Source organism: Mercurialis annua, linkage group LG6 (assembly GCF_937616625.2).
Source record: "Mercurialis annua linkage group LG6, ddMerAnnu1.2, whole genome shotgun sequence".
Classification (NCBI taxonomy): domain Eukaryota; kingdom Viridiplantae; phylum Streptophyta; class Magnoliopsida; order Malpighiales; family Euphorbiaceae; genus Mercurialis; species Mercurialis annua.
Genome location: NC_065575.1, coordinates 43,931,610 through 43,953,446, shown reverse-complemented (window position 1 = coordinate 43,953,446; position 21,837 = coordinate 43,931,610). Strand labels below are relative to the sequence as shown.

The 21,837-nt window shown below is 30.3% G+C and overlaps 2 protein-coding genes across 2 annotated transcripts; both read left to right on the top strand.

Moving 5' to 3' along the window:
- Positions 1–6,613: 6,613 nt before the first annotated feature.
- On the top strand, positions 6,614–8,703 carry LOC126686974 (uncharacterized). The gene is made up of 2 exons (XM_050381304.2): positions 6,614–7,053; positions 7,985–8,703. The coding sequence occupies exons 1-2, from the start codon at positions 6,719–6,721 to the stop codon at positions 8,397–8,399; spliced, it is 750 nt and encodes a 249-aa protein (XP_050237261.1). The 5' UTR covers positions 6,614–6,718; the 3' UTR covers positions 8,400–8,703.
- A 2,213-nt stretch (positions 8,704–10,916) lies between these two features.
- Positions 10,917–13,686, top strand: LOC126686973 (protein ABIL1). The gene is made up of 9 exons (XM_050381303.2): positions 10,917–11,384; positions 11,638–11,720; positions 11,968–12,118; positions 12,198–12,297; positions 12,405–12,497; positions 12,618–12,702; positions 12,814–12,866; positions 12,975–13,081; positions 13,307–13,686. The coding sequence occupies exons 1-9, from the start codon at positions 11,289–11,291 to the stop codon at positions 13,460–13,462; spliced, it is 924 nt and encodes a 307-aa protein (XP_050237260.1). The 5' UTR covers positions 10,917–11,288; the 3' UTR covers positions 13,463–13,686.
- The last annotated feature ends 8,151 nt before the right edge of the window (positions 13,687–21,837 follow it).

Genomic DNA, 21,837 nt, shown 5'->3' with positions numbered 1-21,837 from the left:
ATTGCTACGTCAGCCGGTACAATAAGATGGGTTAAAAGAGTTGGGTTATATAGTATTACTATATTAGTAGTATTTCTTTTTATAAGACAACAAAAAACACTATTTTAATATACACAATTTTGACTAAATAGACAACAAAAAGAAACAAAAAAAATACAACAAAAGTTCACTTAGCATCCTTAATTCGATATAAAAAAACTCAGTTAAGGATAGATTTATACTTCTAAAATAAGAATATATATAAATTAGTAGTTATTTTGCATTTGTTTTATCTCCTCAACTGTGTGTTAGAAAGTAATTTAAATAATTTATACCTTCTGAAATCAGAATGACAAAAGAATAATTATTTTAAAGCTGAAAAAATTAAGGCGAGTTAAATTTATCAATTAAATGATGTTTTTATATATCGCATATTAAGTTAAATGGGAAAATAAAAAAAAAATCCTTTCTCTCTAAGCAAATCCTAGCCTTCTAGAGTTTTTTTTCTTATTTCTTTCCGGTAGCCGTCAATGGTTTAATTTTCCTGTTGACGATTGTCATCTCTTTATATACGTTATTTTAATTTCATAGATATAATATATAGCCAATTTTTTTTCATTTTTTCTTGATGGATTAATATTTATCAACGAAGCGTAATTCAATTATCAAGAAGGGAAGATATATTGAAGACCATCAACAATAAAATGGAATCGTTTATGAGTTATATTAGGTTTATTTTTTCTATTGTTGTTATTTTTTCTAAATGTTTTATTTTGTCATTTCTTTGTGAAAAGTTTGTTGCCCTTACTCTGCAAAAAGTTTGTTATCTCTTTTTTATGGAGTTATCACGTGGTGATTGAATCGGATGATGTAAGTTTGCGGGTGATGGGTGAAGTTTGATCGAAAATTGATTGAAAACTGCACTTAATTAGCGAAGCAGTTAATAATTTATTTTTGTTTTTATAAGTAAGATCTGCGAATCGGACATCATGTTGTCTGTTTCATGTCAGGTCATCGGGTTTAGTTTTTGAATTATCCTGAATTACTTATAAATGTTTATAAATGTAACTGTTTCATATTCAATTTAATGAGATTTGATGAATTCAAAAAAAATATGAGTGTTGTTATTTAAAATTATAATTTATTTTTATTGATTATTGAAAAAGGAAAGTGTGTGAGAAAAAAACTAAACTCACGATTTTAATAAAATATTATTTAAAATTATATCATTTAAACTATAATTTATCGGTGTTTACATTTGATTACTTTATTTCAAGTTTAATAGTAAAATAAACTTTTTATAGTTTAAATACATTTGTTTTTTTTTTCTTTTGGATATATTTATCATTCTTTTTTCTAAAGGTGCAAGGCGCTTTATTTAACTGTTCTTCGACGACCGTTAACTTATTCAAATATTAGTGCGGCTGATCTGTCAAATGTAGAGAACGGCTTTATATACGATAAAATTGAAAAACAGCACAACTTTCCACCTCATCATCTTCTCACCATAAACCTTATTTCACATATCTCAAATTATAAATCAAGAAAGACCCATCAACCACAAGCTATTCATTAAAATTCACAAATTAACAAAAACAAATATACAAAATTAAAATAACTCTTTTTAATTAATATGAAGATTTTATATCATCAGTTAATATTGCACACTTAAAAAAAATTGGTGACTAGATATAATTTCTAATTGCTGATCGATTTACAAATTTTAAAAATATTAAAACATACTTTTAGACTGAAACTACATAAGTTTGTTGATACATCAAGAACCCTTAACTCTAATCTAAATCATTATAAAAGTTGTTATTACAACAAAAATCTATAATAAATAAATTTGAACCATCACAACAAATTTAAAATGTATTAAAAATTATCTATACAACTGGATCCATTAAAAATCGGTACGAATGATTGTCCAAAATAAAATATTTTGATTAAACTAAAAAGAATTATTATATACAAACAAGAGAACACACACCACCATCAAAACTCAAACACCATAATCAAAACTTAACTCCCTAATATAAAAAAATTATTCAAAATATTAAAACTAACATAAGAGAAATTTTTAGATAGGCTCAGTCCATCATGTCATCCGTGGACTAAACTAATCATATTATTACACGTCATTAAAATAATGGCAATATCGTAATATTACTATTTAAAAGTGTAATTAAGTAATAAACAAAGTTACGATAGTGCCACTATTTTAATGACGTGTCATAACGTGGTAGACTAGTTCACGGATAACGTGTTAGACTGAGTTTATCTAAAAGTCTCTCCTAACATAAACATAAAAATGAAAAAACAATGAATTTTCAAACTAAAAATAATGTTTCCACCTAGAAGAAGCGCTTAGCACAAAAACGGTAAAAAGGCTAAAAAACCAAAATTTCTTTTTATAGCACCGTTTGCTAGAGAGTAGGAAAAATTACAATAAATTAAAAATCTAAAAGTTTATTCTTAAGCAATGAATTATGGTCTAATTATTATTTAAATTCAAATTTTTACACTTTTTTTACTAACTATGACCAAAATTTTTAATTTTTACAATTATATACAATTCGATTTTTTTTTTTGCAATTGTAATCAAAACTTTGAATTATATTCATTTTAAATCCAAACATTTGCATCTTCTATCAATTACTATCAAATTCTAAAAAATTGTCTAATTTCTTGATATAAAATTTTGGTCACAATTGATAAAAATTGAAAGGTTTGGATTGTAAAACTATTTTTTTAAAGCTTTCAAATTGGATATAATTATAAAAATTAAAAAATTTAGTCGTAATTGATAAAAACGCAAAAATTTGGATTAAAAACTGGGTAGCATGTGAATTATTATTTAACTGGTTTGTATGCTGGCATCAATAACCTATAAGATCGTGTGATTAAATCCTCAAACAAGCACCAAACACTCTCTCTAAATAATGAAAAAACAATTTTATTAAAAAATAAACATATATTTATCTGTGATTTAAGTTCAATCAATTTGGATAAATTAATTATTTAATAGGGACTACATAGATATTTTGTCATTCTTTCCTTCTTTTATGTGTCTTTTTCTCCTTTTAATTTCTCTTTTTGGCTTGTTTGAAAATCAGGCTTAGAGAAATATGACGAGTCTTTTGTTAAATATGGTTAATAAATTGTCTGCTTGTTACATGGGCCATGGCCATTCCTTTCGCTCAATTTTTAAGTTAGCATATTTGTCTACTTAATCGGCAATAAAAATATTAAAAAATAGTTAACTTTCCATTTCGAACCAAAACTAATATAGTAAACGAAACCGATTATTAATTATGCAAGCAACTAAACAAAAATAGCATTATTACGAACATCCAACAATTTAAAAATCTCATGACTTACTATGTGCATAATACTTATTAAGCCACGTTAACCAGAATTTAATTGGAATATCCAGAGGGTCAAATTTAAAGTCAAGGATTTTCCACAACCATAGAAATTGAGATGACAACAGCTCCACCACTCCTCATCGTGGCCAGACATTAGTTGTAAACTATACATATCACATATGGACCGTATATTTAGCTTAATATAGAAGATTTAAAAAATAACATTATGATATAATTATTTTCTAAGTCTTCTATATTAAGCTTTGCAATTTTAAATTATATTTTTTTCAATTTAATAAATGTTAATTCATTTTGATGGAGAAACGAACGAATGGATCATGGTAATTATAAGTAAAATTTAAATATTTCTATATGGATTGAAAAAAATAGAAAAAATGAAAGAAAACAAATAAAGGAAAATGAAGAACAAGATGATGTGATATGTGAATTTAATTTTTTTTTTTATGTTAAAACACTTTTTTAAAACCTTATATTACTACTTCGTTCAAAAAAAAAAAAAAAAACCTTATATTACTACTTTTTTCAAACTTTTTGTTTGTCAAGATTAAATTTCTATACTTTAAATTTTATAGACATTAGATTATTCCATCATGAAATGAAATACATGTATTCCAGATGACGTTATCTAGTTGTTTATTATTATTTATGTTAATTTTTTTAAAAAAAAACCGGGTCCCTATATTTTATTTTTACTAGAAATAAGTTCTTTAATTGGTTTTTTTTAAATAACTTGATAATTTTTTTATGAATGAATAATTTAGTATTTCCAGAATTAAAAATATAAAAAATTTATTTATAAAAAATTTATAGTGGAAGAGACTAAGTTAAAAAAATTATGATTGTAAAGGAATCCAAATATGAGTTTTGCTATTAAAAAAAAAAAGATTGGTACTTTCGGTTCCACTGTAGCCATGTTGGCATTGATTTAGCTGTCCCATTAATTAGAGTGCTTAAAAGCACCATTTTCATTATTGGGAGTCTTTTTTGAGCTAACAAAATATATAAAGGCATATTTGCTCCTCGGATAAATACTAAGGGTATTTTTGCATCTTTGTTCTCTCTTAAAAAAGAAATTCAAACAATAATCTATGTTTTTTTTATTCATTAGTTATGTTGAGACGCCAATTTATATTGATTAGAAACAAAACAATTATTTTCTTAATTTGTATTAATTAATGAAGATGGAGAGTTGGTTGATTGAGTCCTTATATGCGAAAAACTCCAAAATTTTGTTTCTGTAGGGGGAGGAATGAAAATTTTGACTTCATAGATTGTAAATTTAGTTTTAAGTATAAATTAGTATTGTCGATAAAACGTCAAATTGGAATTGGAAAAATCATATTCCAATATTACAATTTTGTAATCTATTTCATTTAGTTATATTCAATGACATCTTTTAAGATTGCTATTTTTTATACTATAATGCTGGACCAAATTTAAAATCATATAACTGAGATTTCATCTAAAATAAATATTAATAAAATTAAAATATAGTCATATTTTTTTTAAAAAGTTCAATTTTCTTATGCAAGTGAAATATACATTGAAGGTTTGCTGCCAATGAGCTGCGTAGTTCAAATGGTACGTGTGCTTGGCATAATATTATTAAAATCATAAAATTAAATTCTCTTATAAATGTTAAAGAAATTATAATTTCAATGATAAAATAAAATATAATTAAGTTTTTTTTCATAATATATCTCAACATAAGTTATTATTCAAAAAATTACTTTGAGAGATAATAATTAATTTCACTTGGTTAGTTTATGTATTTCTAAAAATTAATTTTTTACTTTTGATTTGTTAAATTTTTTAAATAGTATTATTCATATCAAAATAGGTAGCACACAGACATAGAAATACGACATACTTGGACACAGACACGGAAAAACTGTATTATTTTAAGGTTTTTTTTATGTAAAAACTGAAGTTCCGTGTCCAAAATGTCAAGTGTCCAAAATGTTTTCGAAATAGGACATGTTGATTGAATGAAGTGTACGTGCTACCTATAAAGTAATCAAAATATTTAAATTATAAAACACTATTATTTTTAACTAAAAAATTATAACTTAGCTGAATTTTGTAATGGAGTTTTTTAATTAAAGAAAAGTCTCAACTTAATAAAAAAAATGAATCAAATAATTTTTCTTAACTACTTTTGGGAAAATTCTATTTCCTCAGTCTATAAATGCCAAAATAGGTTAGGAAGTTGCTAAATGCGCCTAAGCCCACTTTATCGGGTTTAACACCACACTTGAATGGGCTAACATATCAATAGGTGCCTTATTTAATCTTGGCCCATAACCCAGAACTACCCACATATGCCCCTTTAGTATTGAAATCATAAATTTTAATAGTAGTTTTTATGTATAAATTCATCCAATATATTATATGATCTAATGTTGAAAATTATATAAAATAAAATTTAAGTTAATATTTTCTTTTCATTACTTTTTGATTATTTAAAATTTAATAAGTCGATAATGTTTACAGGCAATTGAAACTTTTAGAATAGATGTTTAGTTTACATCAGTAAAAATAACCAATTTTTTTTTCCGTTCATGAAAAATTGAAGTTCATTTCATCATTGATTTTTACGTTGTTGAAATGTTTCAAATGTATAAGTCAATTTTTTAGTCTATAAAAAATGCTTACACACTAGAATATTAATATTATTTGTCATTTATTTTTAAAAAATAACTTATGAGTCTATTTTTAGAGCAACTAATTCCATAAAATAATTGTAACAATTCTATTAAGATTTGTGGTTCCTTTCCCTTTAGTTTCAAGCTATTATATATATTCTTTTTACAAATATTCCATTATTCATAATGTATAAAATAATTAGAATCTTCTCATGTTCATTGTTAAAGTTATGATTGAAAGAGTACAATTTGATTTTTCTTATTTCATTTTGTCATAAATATCATAAATTTATTTAACATGATAGTATTAATTTCTAGTTTTCTGAATTATATTGTAAAATGTTATTAATATGATGCAATTTAAACAAATGACACAATTATAATTATCACCAAAAAATCTTTCATTTCATAATTATCACAAAAAATTCTTCCAATTTTATAATTATCGCAAATTATAGCGCCACGTAACAGTTTCGGACTCGGATATTCCAAAATCCAAGTGCACTTTTGCCATTCTGGGACCAGTGAAAATGTGACACGAACCAATCAGATATTTTGCTTCTCTGCTTTACATAATAAAACCCTACCGATAATTCTTATTATCCAAACAGATTTTCTCTTCACCATTTTCTCGGAAAAAAATGGCAATCTCATCTCTTTATTTCATCTAATCCAAATTGATTCAGAAAAAATTACTGTCCGATGGCACTTTTCATCAGTTCACCGGAAATATCCACGGTTAAAATTCCCTTTAACCGTCCCAATTTGAACCCGAAAGTCATCAAGAGCCTGACGGTGTTGAGAAATGACGAGAGAATTGGGTTTAGGGTTAGAGCCAGAGCTGATTTTAGAAGCTCTGTGGTTAGGGTTTCGCAGGTGAATCAATTGTACGGACATTTTTCGGCTGCGGTAGAGCAAGAAAGCAAAGAAGAAGCAGAGAAGCAGGATTATTATGTGAATATGGGATATGCTATTAGGACTGTGAGAGAGGAGTTTCCTGATATTTTTTATAAAGAGCCCAGTTTTGATATCTACAGGTTTGCGTTTTATTGTTTTGGTTTTTCATAATTCCATTAATTGCATTTTAGCTTGTTCTGTTTATGATAAATTGTTAATAGGAAAAGAAAATATTTATGTATATTGCTGATTATTAGGTGTGTTTAAGAGTTTTTGTAATTGAAAGTCTAGTAGTTCAATTTGAATATGATCCTTTTGCTGTCCTTTTATTGTGTAGTTGTAAATTATATCAATAGTGCCAGTATAACTTGAGCATTATGGGACTTGCTGTTCATTCATTTCCTCATAAACGATGTCCTTTTTTCCTATCGTTTTATCAAGGAAGGTAGCTAGATAAGATCAGACAGTAGGCTTTGTTGTATCGACCCTAATTAGCTTATGTTTTCATTGATTGGTATAACTTCTGCGACAGTCATCGTTTTGCAGATTTTAAATGTTGAGAAACTAAATTTATTGAGGTCTCGTAAAACTATAAATGTATACTGCGCTAACCAAAGAGTTGTTGGAAAGGCATAATTTTGTCTTACGTTTATTGATGTTATCATGTTTTATACTTTCTAGCTTAGGATGATAATGGGGACTGTGCCCCCTTCAAAGTTCACAAGTATGTTAGTTGAGCTACAATCAGGTTCATTTTAGGATTCTCATTATTGTAGCAAATGATTGGAGTTGCAGATGTTTCAGGGAGAATCTGTAAAGATCTAACAGTATCTTTGTCTTGTAAAAGTGGTTGTCCATTTTATAAGAACAATGGTTTATGAATGTGATTAGAGATCTTTTACTTACTCCTCCACAAAGCTAGCCCCCATAACTTGCATATGCATATTGTAATGTCGCACAGCAGGAATGAAACATTTGAGTTCTGCAAATGACTACTTGACAATCATGCCCTTTGAGTTATAAAGATGTCCTGGTTAAATGTATTCTGTTCTAATGTCGTACAATTTGCAGGGATGACATTGTATTTAAAGACCCTCTCAACACTTTTATTGGAATTGAGAACTATAAATCAATCTTCCAGGCACTGCGTTTCTATGGAAGAATATTTTTCAAGGCTTTGTGGGTAGAGATTATCAGTGTATGGCAACCTGTGGAGAATGTCATAATGGTTCGATGGACTGTGCAAGGCATCCCCCGAGTCCCATGGGAGAGTCGCGGTCGATTTGATGGGACATCCGAGTACAAACTTGATAGGCATGGAAAGATCTATCAGCACCGAGTTGATAATGTTGCACTTAATTCACCTCCAAAGTTTCAAGTATTGGCTGTGGAGGAATTAATCCAATCTATCGGTTACTCCTCAACCCCGAAACCAACATGTTTTGAAATTTCATCCACAGTCTTCAAAGAGAAAATAGAGAGGTAAAGTACAAACCGAATTTGATAAGTGATGGGGTAAAATATGATTTTTAAGATCAACCCGAGTTTGAGCTGATTTGCCATCTTTACTGTATAAAACCAACGCAACTTTTATTATTCAGGTGGACTATACAGGATATACTGCAGTAGATATGTATAAATTTTGTATATACTAGTGAGCATTAAACGAACGTTGCATCATGGACCATGGTTGGTTAAATTTGTTGTATGCATTTTGATCTAACATCCTAATGTTGTTAGTGTATGAAAGCAACACAGAATCTATATTTATTTGTTTTTATTTTAGGCAATTTTATGTTGCATGTCGTATCTTATATTTGATTCCAAACAGAGCACTACCTCTGAGTTGGAGTTTTGGATTTTCTTATGTCACCATTGCTGGCAAAAACTTTTCTCTCTTTAAAGCAGGGCCACTTGAAAATTGAAATTAATAAGAAAAGTTCCTATTTTGGGTTGCTCTAGCTATTTATTCTGATAGACATAATATCAACTATTTTGATGTTGATCTCTGAAATTTATAACATTGTGAGGACGAAATGTATGAAGGAGCTACCATTGATTAGTGATTTACCCGGCTAACCAATTAATACAGGCCAATCGAAACAGGTAATTACTTAATTACTTAAACAAGTAAGTACTGAATATGCATTGTGAATGATGTTGTTGGGTCTGTGTTAGGTGTGTAAATCAGCTGAGACTGAGTTTTGGTGAGCTCAAGTTTAAGTGTGTTATAATGGTTCGAATAAGCTTGAATTTTCAAACTCGAGCTAGAGTTTGACTCGAATTTAAAAATAAAACAAATTTTTTTATACTAATGTATTGATTTTTTTTATTAAATCAACTAATTTAAAAGTATACACTTAAATATAGAATATAAAAACTACTATAATAAAAAAAGGCTAAATCAGTAAAAAATATCTCATTTTTTTTATTTTTTGCCTTTACGACTCCACTTTTCAAAATCTTCAACTTTAGCCTATTTTTCAATTTTCACTTTTAATTGTAACCATTTGTTTAAATTGGAGTGAGAAAAGGTTCAAATAAACCTCTCATATTGCTTCGTTTTTAAAATATATTATGATAAAAATACAAATTGAAACAACATGAAGTAATATAAACGATATATATGAACTCTTCCTCATTTCATTGTACAAATGACTACAATTGAAAGTAAAAATTGAAAAATGAGCTATAATTGAAGATTTTGAGAGCTGAAACCGTAGACAAAAAACAATTGAAAAGATAAAGTAAATTTAAGCAATTAAGCCTAAAAAGAAATACATATAGTTTATATATGTAAGTAGGGGTGAGTATCGGTCGGTTCGGTTCGATTCGGTTGGAATTTTTTCGGTTTTTTCGGTTTTCGGTTTGGAAAATTCCCAAACCGAACCGAATTTTTAGTTTGGAGGTGAAAAAATCAAACCGAACCAAACCGAGAAATTTTGGTTCGGTACGGTTCGGTTCGGTTAAAACCGAATTTCTTTATTTTTTATTTCTTTAAAATTTTTATATTAAAATTAATTGAAATATTAAATAATTAGAGTATAATAAACTTGCATATATGTTTAAATAACAATTATTAACTCATATATCAACAATAATTAAGATAGAAAGACAAAAAACATATAAATATAAGTATATATGTATATTATTTTTAAAAAATATATATTTTTTATATTAAAGTTCGGTTAATTCGGTTTTTCGGTCGGTTCGATTTTCAAAACACCCAAACCAAGCCGAACACCGAACACCAAACTTTACCTAAAGTATAAACCGAACCAAACCGTTTTCACCTAAAAACCGAACCAAACAACGAAATTCGGTTCGGTTCGGTTTTTCGGTTTGGTTCGGTTCTTGCTCACCCCTATATGTAAGTGACTCGTTTAGACTTACGAGTCATACGAGTTTCTTCAATTGATATTCAATTTCGGCTCAAGATGTAACTTGATAGTTCAAACTCGAGTTCGTCTCTAATCCTCTTTTTTTTTATTATTTTGAGTAATTTAGAAGTAGTCCAACTCGTTTATACACATAGTATGAACCAATTTATCTTTTACTTCCCAAAATTTGACCGTGACAACAATTTATTCCATAAGGACTTTTACATGTTTATTTGCTGTGTAAGAAATATCAAAGAATTTTTTTGTTTAAATAAAATTAACACTGTTTTTGCAGATCCATCCGTCTGTCCTAGCTAGCAGAAGTTGGAACTTGGAGAAGTTAGCGCAGTGCTGACGTGGATAATACGAACATAAATTGACCATCCAAACCAGGTACTTAATTATTCTGCCAGACAGAACGATGCCAGAAAAAGACCACACGTTGATGAATATCGCATATCGGCGCCTTTAACATTGAGGGCAAATTCGTCATCTTCACATTTTATTTTCCAGAAAACTACAAACAATTAGCCGTTAATTTTAATTTTCCTTAAAAAAAATTAAATTAACTTCCATGAACTATTAAAAAAAAAAACAATTCTTCAGAGTAAAGTCTGTCAACTACCCAAAACCACATTAAACACTCCTAAAATAAATGCAAATAACAATCTCCATCATCACTGTCATTTTAGCTTGTTTTTAACTCCAAAATTACAAAGTTAGAATAGAATCGCTTCTACTTCACTCACTCTCTCTATTTTTCACTTACTTTTTTTTTTGATAATAAGTTTATAGTTATAGCTCTCCCACCATAACCTACCCCCAAATCTAACCATTTATTTTATGTAATTATGGCATCTTTTTTGCATTTAATTTATAATCTTAGTCCGTGATCATTAATTCAATTCATAATGACTTCAATTCATTTCATAATTGTTTGAGCTTGAAAAAAATATTGAAAAATTTGGAATAAGTAAAAGATAGTTTGAGAGAGAATGGAAATGGAGCGGCAAATCAGACCGGAGAATCCGGCTATGACGTTCGATGAGGTTTCTATGGAGCGGAGTAAAAGCTTCGTCAGAGCGTTGCAGGTAGTGATTAATTTCTGTATAATTAACGACTAGATCTGGTGACTGAGCTAGTTTAATTTTTTTTATTCGTTATCTGTTGAATTTAATTGAAATTAATTAATTAAATGATCGAATCAGTGTAAAGTGTGAAGTGTAAGTTGTAATTTTAACTTGTGACGTTGTTGTTATTGAAATTAAATGATTGAATCAGTGTTAAGTGTAATTACTAAGTTGTAATTTAACTTGTGACGTTGTTGTAATTGTACATTTTCAGGAGCTGAAAAATCTGAGGCCTCAGCTTTACTCTGCTGCAGAATATTGTGAAAAGTCTTATCTTCATAGCGAGCAGAAACAGATGTAATCTCTCTGTTTTTAATTATGTCTTACAAAGTTAAGCATCCGTAACTTAACTCAATGAAAATTTGGTTGTTAGGATCTGAGATTTTTAAAGCCAATAGTATGAGTATATGTTTATTCTTGTATCCGAAATTTATACGCTACATAGGGAATTATGCCTACACTTTGACAGACTGGCGCCTTTGTGTAACATATATAGTTTCATTTTGACTACATGCTCTAAACTGCACTTGCTTTTGTGGATTAGGGTGCTAGACAACTTGAAAGACTATGCTGTGCGAGCTCTTGTTAATGCTGTCGATCACCTTGGTACTGTGGCTTACAAGTTAACTGACCTTATTGAAAAACAAACATTAGATGCCTCGACTATGGAACTAAAGGTTTCCTGTATGAATCAGGTAATTTCTTCTCTGTGAAAAAATATGTATCTGGAGACTGAAATGGATGGAATTTAACTGGTTTAGCGTGTTTTATCAGAAACTTCTTACCTGCCAAACATATATGCATAAGGAGGGTCTCAGACAGCAGCAGTTGTTGGCATTAATCCCGAGACATCACAAACATTATATTTTACCAAGTAAGACTCGTTACTTTTAACTTCTTGTAGAGTAACTGATTGATATGGGGAGAGTGGAGACAAATTATGTTCTCACTTCACTGTTTCCTTTCTCCCCTGTCTGCTAGATTCTGTTAACAAGAAGGTGCATTTTAGCCCACAAGTACAAACAGATGCAAGGCAAAATCCATTTCAAGCGAGGTCTCGTCTCCAACCTTCAGGTATAGGGGTTCTCACCTGTAAACTTTTGTTTTACGGTTTTTGTCAATCGTTTTTACATTTGAATTTGTAAAATTATTGATGAGGGAGTATCAGATTACTAATCATATTCTTTTTTGAAGGTTCCCCAGCATCAAAAACTCTCTCTTGGCATTTAGCATCTGAGACAAAATCTACATTGAAAGGAACTTCAAATGCCTTGACAAGGTTATCCCATGAAAACGTAGCATAATATGGCTTTTTGAGATGTGAATCTATAGCATAATATGGCTTTTTATGTGAAAGTAGTTTCATTGACCCTCATTGTACTTTGTGCAGTGCTGAAGACCCAAAAAGCTCTGGAAAACCTTCTGTGGTCTTTCAACTAGTGGGTACGTATACAAACGAACAATACTTTGTAGCTGCAATATTTTAAGCAGTTAATCAGGATTAGTTAAGCGTTTGCAATAATAACATCTTACTCACTGGATTGCTGGCAGACAAAGAAGACAGCACGCGAACAAGATCATCGGCTTCTCTTTCTCAGTTATCAAGTGGAGGTCCTGCACCCGGTGGACTCATGCAAACATTTGGTGTCACACGCAGGGTAATGTCAAAATCACCAAGAACACAAAACATGCATGACATTCTTCTAAATACATTTGTTAATGATAATAAAACAAAAGTAGATAAGTACAGATACATAAAACCATGAAATTTGTTAATTACGGGTTGCTCATTTTTGCTGATTTGTTACTTTTATTTAAGGTTGGTACATAAATTCTGAATCCCATTCTTCTTTGTTATGAAACAGTTTTTTTTATTCTTGTAGGAAGCATTGGAAGGTACAAAGCCTATGGCAGCATTCAGATCATTCGACAATCCAAGGCGTGATATAGTACGTGCTCCTGCTCGCAGTAAAAGTATGTTATCAGCTTTCTTTGTCAAACAAAAAACGTCAAAGCTGAATGCTGGCTCCGTCTCATGAACTCTCCGGGTCTCGTAACATTGAGCTGTTTACGGCGATTCTGCAGACTACATCACTCGGCAGTAAATGTCTTCTATTCTTGTCGATAATGACCTGTTTCTTGATCACTAATTTCCTAGGGCTGAAAATATATTTTAATCCATTCTAATCCTTACACTTGGTTCTAATAATGAGCATGTTGTGCATAGATATCCAGTAATGAAAAATAATCATGATTGTCTGTCTTTGTTATGTTTACAGTAATGATAATGAAAGATGAACTTCATTTGGAAAAAGTTATGATATAGGTGAGCCGTTGTTGATGGTACTAAATACTTATAATGTTGATGGTTGATCAAAAATAAATTTAGCACCTCAACTTGAACACGTTAGTCAATCACCCCCCTACTGCTAGCTATCTTCTATTCTATATGCAACACATTAAATAAAAGGCTTAAGGTCTGAAAAACTACCGACCTTTCATTTTTTTTTCAATTGCACCCTCACCTTGTAATTTCTTCAATAACACCCTATTTCGTATTTTTGACTTTCAATAGCACCCCGACCTTGTAAAACAATCAATTTTACCCTATTTTGTATTTTTGACTTTCAATAGCACCCTAAATCATCAAATTAAACTCATTTTTCAAAGACTTATTTGAATTTTTTAAAATTAAAGGACTTGTTTAAAAGTGTCCAAGTAGAAAAAAGTATGATTTCACCTTTAAATTTAATTTTTTTGAAAATTTTCATCCTTATAATAATCAAATCATCTAACTTTTTTAATTTAGAGTGCTATTGAAAGCCAAAAATACAAAATAGGGTGCTATTGAAAATATTACAAGGTGAGGGTGCTATTGAAAAAAAATTGAAAGGTCGGTAGTTTTTCAGACCTTAAGCCTAAATAAAAATATCGCATTTTTATAGTCTTATATTTAGGGGTGTGCATTCGGTTCAAACCGAACCGAACCGAACCGAATTTTGGTCTTTTTTAAAAACCGAACCGAACCGAAATTTTAGGAAAAGAAAAAATTCAAACCGAACCGAACCGAACCAGTCGGTTCGGTCGGTTATTTCGGTTCGGTTCGGTTATTTCGGTTCGGTTTACATAGAAATCTGTCTGAAATATTTTTTAACTCAAAACCGAACCGAACCGACCAACCGAAATTTCTTTGAAATCTCAAACCGAACCGAACCGAATTTGTCGGTTCGGTTCGGTTTTTCGGTTTCGGTTCGGTTTTGCACACCCCTACTTATATTCACAATACTGACAGCACAGTTGCCGGTTTGCTTATAGCAGACTGCTTATTTTTGAAGGAAGATTCTCATAACATGCATTTTTATTTTGTTAGAGCATCTCCAAAGTACTCTCTAAAAGAATTAAAATCTTTAATTTGAAGAGTCTCTCTATAAAATCCAACTCCAACAAACTCTCTATCATTCAAATTTAAAATAGAGAGTTGATTTGGCTCTCCACATGTGGAGAGTCAATCTTCACTCTCTATTCTATATATAATTAATAATATCTTTATTTACTACCTCTTTTTTTTCCAACAACCGTCATTTAAGTGCAATTTTCCACATTTCATATATTTGTAGGAAAGGAACAACAACAACGATGTAATTATTTGAGATAAAAAAAACTATAATTTCTAGTGCAGTGATGAAGAAATTTTTTAATACTGAATGTTCTATAACCTTCAACTTCCAATCCAAAATTCAATAAATGATGATATTATCAATGTCTTGCTCATTATAATTTTTTCGGCTTTTTGCTACTGTTTGTCATTATTGTTGGGCATTTTTTTATTTTGCTGAATATGAAAGGGTTTATGTTAGGACCGGAATGAACATGTATATATAATCAGGATATGAAATTCTCATTAACCCGCAGCTTGCAAGCTATTGCCTGCAATTTTTAATCTTCAGTTTGTCATCTGAATCAAATCAGTGAAGCATAATAGTGTAAAAATAAAAGAGATCAAAAATTACAGAAAAGATTGCATATACTTTTGCAGAAAAAATGACTGCTCTGATTGTCATGGGTGAACTAATCTCATATTTATTTTGTTTTTTATTAATAGCAATCTTTTCAGTTTATTTAAGATACGTAGAGAAAAAAAAAAGTGAAAAATTAAATTTGAGAAAAATAAATAAATAAATATTATTCAAAATTAATGGAAAATATCAAAATAAAGAATTCGTATTTAAAGAGTCTATTGGAGTCAATTTAATTTTTATACTCTTTAAATTAAAGATGCTCTTTATATTGATAAAGATGCTCTTTAAAATAAAGAGTACCCTTGGAGATGCTCTTAAGAGCTTTTTCAACTCGACTTTTTATAATAAAAAGTATTTTTGATAAAATAAAGAGTATTTTAAATATAAGAGGTATAATTTTAAATTTTGTTCCAGTAATTTCTTCAATCTACAACTTTTTATTTCATTTTATTTTGATAAATATTAAATAATATTAATCTATTAATTAATTAATTTATAATTTACTTTTTTTTATTGTTTTGTGATGTTTAAAGAGGATGATTTTTTTTTTTAAAGAAAGAGTAATTAAAATTATTCTAAATTTAAAATTTTGTTGATTAGATATGAAAGCGAGTGAATTTGGTTGTCTATATATATATGTAGAATAGAGAGTTAAATTCACTCTCTACTCTAAATTTAAATTATAAAAAGTATGTTGAAGTCTTAGTTTATTAGCTTATAATCACCTACAACCTCTGACTTTAGGGTCCCCTTACAACAAACTCTCTAAGTTTTAAAAATGATTGTTAAACCTTAAATTATGTGTGACTGGCCTCTAAATTCCTTTCGTCCATTTTTCACTAAAACCGTAAAAAAAGGCTGATGTGGAATTTCAAAAGTAAAAGGTAATCCACTCGACATTACCTGACACATCATCAAAAAATCAAAAACTCCAAAACACCCTTAAAAACCTAAATTCAAAAATTAAAAATTCTAATATTCTAATTACCCAACCACTTGACGCCGCCGCCGGCCGCTACTTGCCGCCGCCACCAACTTTCGCCTCCACCCCCACAAGATATGATCGTCCTCTTATGGACGAGCATAACAAATCTTGATTTGCTCTGCATCTGTTCATCCTCAAGAGGATGAACAGAGATCTATTCTTCCCTAAGAGGACGAACGACAAGGATGTGGACGGTGGTAGTTGGAGGGTGCGAGGCGGAGGTGGATGCTGGCCTATCAGATTTTTAATTAATTGTTTAGTTAAATTTCAATATTTTTTGGATTTTTGGATTTTTTGATGATGAGTGATATTAAATTGATTGTGTCTATAATTTTTTTTTTTACTTTTTTTGAAATGCCACGTCAAATTTGACTGACAATGTTAATGAAAAATGGACGGAAGGGTTTTACAAGCCCAGTCACTCATAACTTAGGATATTTAGTGACTGATTCTAAAACTTAGAGAGTTTGTTGCAAGGAGACCATAAAATCATTAAGGAGTGTTTATCCAATATAACAGTGTGCCACGTTATTTTTATAACAAGTTAGTAAGCATTTGCAATAAAATATTTTCATTTATTTTTTATCATTAAATATTCACATATGGCGCATTTTATTGGTTTGTTATACGAATGACATGGTACAACACTTGTGTTTTATAATTATTCTCCTCTAAGAGGAATACCAATAACTCCGTGTACGTATTCCTTCACCAATGTAATGAATAACTTACCTCCTAACTCCATGGTGCAGTTTTCCTCTTTCAATACGAAATAAAATTATCTTTTCCTCTGAAAAAGAGGGTATTGACAAGACTTATAATATTGGTTTTGGCTAATAAGGCTAAGAGGTTTGTAGATCTGCATTTCTAAAATGTTATTAAAGATGAAAATTGGAAATACTAGTCTCCATCGAATAGAGCGGATTAGTTGTCAAATGGTAAAAAGAACTATCTATATATCCCGTCCAATGGAAACATAGTTCATCGTTGAGTTGATTTTTCGGAATCCATGTTATAATATTTTTCTTACTTTCGATTAATTTTTTTACTTATCTTGAATCGTTGTTTAGTATTTAGTATTTTAATTTTGAAAGATCATATTTTGCACTTTGTGATATGATTTTCATTATTTGTACCTTCATTTATTTAAAATGAATTCTGGCTTGGGGAAAAAAAAGTTTTAGCTAATATAGTATATGATAGTCAAACTATATTGTTATTGTTTTAAAGTAGTTGATAATTCATGGACCAGATCTAGATTAAAATTTCCCTATAAAAGAACCTAATTAGGATAAGAATTTTTTCTATTTTTAATTTGATATGAATTTTATTTTTAAAATTTGAAATCAAAATGTCAATGAATTTTAAGAGTTGTTGATTTTACAACATTTGATTCACTGTAAAAATAAATTTAATCATTTAAATAATTTTATTTTAAAGAAAACTTATTAAATGTATGACGTTATAAGCATTCCTAAATGTATGACATTATAAGCACTCCTAAATGTATGACGTTATGAATAATTTGACGTATTTATTCATATTTATACATTTTATACTCCTTCTATTTCTAAATGTAAGACGTATTGGAATATCTAAAAAATTCCTAAATGTATGACATTATAAGCATTATGACTTCTTTTAATTTGTAATAGCAATTCTCTTTTTGTTCGTTATGTTAAAAACAGTCTTTTCTTCCATAAACTATCTCATCTTTTCTATATTTTTTTAAAAGCCGTTTTTTTCTCTTTACTTGTTTTGTATCTTTTTGAATGATTTCTTCCCAACTTCATTTTAATCTCAATAATCGAATGAAGGTATTTATTTAAACTTGTATAAAATTTATTTTTTTAGAAGGTTTGTGAAGCATTTTGATTAGCAAGATCAATGCAAAAATTTGTAGAGAGACGCAAAAAGTAAACAAGACGTGCAAACAACACATTTATTTATTAAGAACATTTTCATTAAACTTGTAATCTTCCTCTTTTATCTAGAGTTTCAGCAACTATTTTTCTTATTTCCAATTAAATATAATTGGAAGTTATTTTTTTTTCAATTAGTGATTTTCCTTTAGCAAATAATTGTTATGAAATTAAATAAGTTTATAATTATAAAATTATTATATTTATTATATTTATAACATTTTTTTATTATTGTAAAGAAGCCAACTCAATCCTATAATTTCTCTTAACTAATTAGTTTTGCTAAACTTCTCATTTTTTTCAACTAATTTTGAATTCTAACTGCCGATTTTTCATCTTCCTCAATTTTCTACCGTTTCAACCTAGGGGTGTGCGCGGATCCTCAATATCTAAAAAACCGAACCGAAAACCGAATTGAAAATATCTAGGACTGCAAAATATCCGTTGACCATTGACTTTCTCGGAACCGAACCATACTGAAAATTTTATTGGTACGATCTGGATCCTAGATAGATAATCGTAACGAGAACCGCACCGAACTGTATCAAGTCGAAGAACCGAAATAATACATATATATATATATAATATTCTATTTTTAATTTAATTATTATATTCATAATACATCTAAATTACTAAAGTTTAAAATTATTTTATAATATTAAATAATATATACTAAAAATATTAGTCTATAGATACATATAATTTAAATTATATAAATTTAAATCATATCAAATACATTTTATTTATCTATTTCAATAAGAGGGTGATTGTCGGGTTACCGTCTTTTACTATTTCAAGATTTCAGCTTCTTTCAATGTGTTCTCCTTTAAATAAGATCTTCGATGCAATTTTTTTAAACCTACATTCATTCACAGTCTTTTGGTTTAATTAATTGTCAACTCATCTTTTAATATGTGATTAATAATGCAAAAGGAGTTAATATGATCAAATTTTACATAAAATTACTTGGAAATGGAGAATTAGATAATTCAAGCGAGTAGGTTGCTTGTACATATAAACCTCTTCATGTTTATTCAATTATTTAGATGAGCATTGAATAGCATTTGCAAATTTTGGTATTCTAACTTTTTTTTTATTTGTTGTCAAATTTTTTCATTGGGAGAACTTGTTAGAGATCTTATCAAATTTATTTTGTGGGAAGTTAACATTTTATTAAACTTTCAAGATGATGATAATGTAAATAAAATAAAAAAATAATACTAATAATTTAAAGAGTCAAAATAATATATGTAGAGACCATAATATAAATAAAGTAATATCAGTGATTCTGGTGATATTCATACCGAACCGCACCGAACCGTTAGAATCGAATTTCCGTACCGAACCGTATTAAAAAATAAATTCCCGAATCGAACCGATTATTAGTACGGATCCGGAAATTCCATTTTTGATATCTCCAGTTTTTGGTTTGGTTCCAGAAATTTTCCGATCCCCGGATATTTTCGAACCGTGCTCACCCCTAGTTTCAACAACTAACTTTTCTTATTCCTCAATTAAATATAATTAACAATTATCTTTAAGTGATTTTTCTTTTATGTAGCATATTATTATTATATTATTAAATAATCTTTTATGTTTTTTTATAGTTGTTCTTTTTCAAAAAGTTTTTTTTTATACCAAAATTCTTGTTCATTATAAGTTTTAATAATAAATTTTTTAAAATAAGAAGCAAAGACTTTAGCCAGATGAGCTCACAACATGTAGAGGTCATAGAACGATACTCAGCCTCAGCAGACGACCGAGAAATAGTTACCTGCTTTTTAGTCTTCCAAGAAATAGGTGATACACCCAACTGAATGAAGAAACCAGTGATAGACTGTCGAGTAGTAGGACAGGCAGCCCAGTCGGAATCACAAAAAGCACGCAACTGTAAAGAGCTTGAAGCAGAAAGGAGTAGGCCCTTGCTCGGACTCCCCTTTATATAGTGTAATAGACGAAGAGCAGCTTGCCAATGATCACGAGTAGGTGTTTGCATAAATTGTGCTAGCATATGCACAGAGTAGGAGATCTCGGGTCGAGTAATAGTAAGATATATGAACCGGCCAATAAGACGCCGATATTGAGCAATTCAGCAGTAGAGGACGCAAGATGATGATTTTGATCCATGGGAAAAGCGGCCGGCTTAGCTCCCAAAAGACCGGACTCGGAAAGAATATCCAACGCATACTTTCGCTGAGAAAGAAAAAGACCCTTGTCGCTTCGAGCTATCTCAATACCCAAAAAGTACTTCAAAGCCCCCAAATCCTTCATATGGAAACAAGAACTTAAGTAAATCTTAAAACGAGCTATAGTAGCAGAGTCATTACCGGCAATGATGAGATCATCAACATAGACTAGAACATGAATACATGTCTGATGTCGAAAATAAGAGAACAATGAGTAATCTGCATAGCTCTGTTTGAAGCCATAATGACGCAAAGCGGATGCCAATTTTGCAAACCAATTACGCGGAGCTTGCCGTAGTTCATAGAGAGACTTGCGAAGACGACAAACATGACCAGGAGGGACACCGAGAAGACCCAGAGGTGGATTCATATACACCTCCTCATCTAAGTCTCCATGAAGGAAAGCGTTATGGACCTCCATTTGATGAAGCTCCCATTGCCGAACGGATGCGACGGATAGAAACACACGCACTGAGGCCATGCGTGCAACAGGGGCAAACGTCTCATTAAAATCAACGCCCTCAACTTGGCGATTACCAAGCACAACAAGTCGCGCCTTATATCGTTCAATAGTCCCATTTGAGTTGTACTTAATACGATAGACCCATTTGGATCCAATTGGATGTTTCCCGGGTGGTAAAGGAGTAAGTGTCCATGTGTGATTAGCGGAAAGAGCATTGAGTTCTGCACTCTTTGCATCCCGCCAATGTTGATGATTAATGGCCTGACTGAAATGAGTCGGTTCATCGCCAGCGGTAACCGCTGCAAGAAAACTACTATGGGAAGCAGAAAATTTAGCACAAGAAACAAAATTTTCGATAGGAAACCAAGTACCCGAGGTATGTGAAGAGGACATGGGTATTGATGAAGTGCCGACAGAGTCTATATGGCGAGTAGTACGACAAACATAGTCGTTTAGATGAGATGGTGGCCGGCGAATACGATCGCTGCGCGAAATAGAAGTTGGCGCGATTTCTGTTTGTGGAGAAACTTGCGGAGTAATGGGTGGTAGGATCACCTCCGTTGGAGGTATAGCAGCGGTTTCTGAACTCCCCCTGTCGGGTTGTTCATCTGACGGTGAAGTGTCATCAAAGACAGCCGGAGATCGGTCCTGTAGTTGACCTGACGCCGAGGTATTTCCAAGAGAGAAAGGAAAATGTGATTCGTAGAATACTACATCCCGGCTTGCAAATATAACCCGGGTCTCTAGATCATATAATAACCACCCTTTCTTACCCTGTGGATAGCCGACAAATATACACTTCCGACTTCGACTGCTAAACTTGTCACCATGTTTTGGAA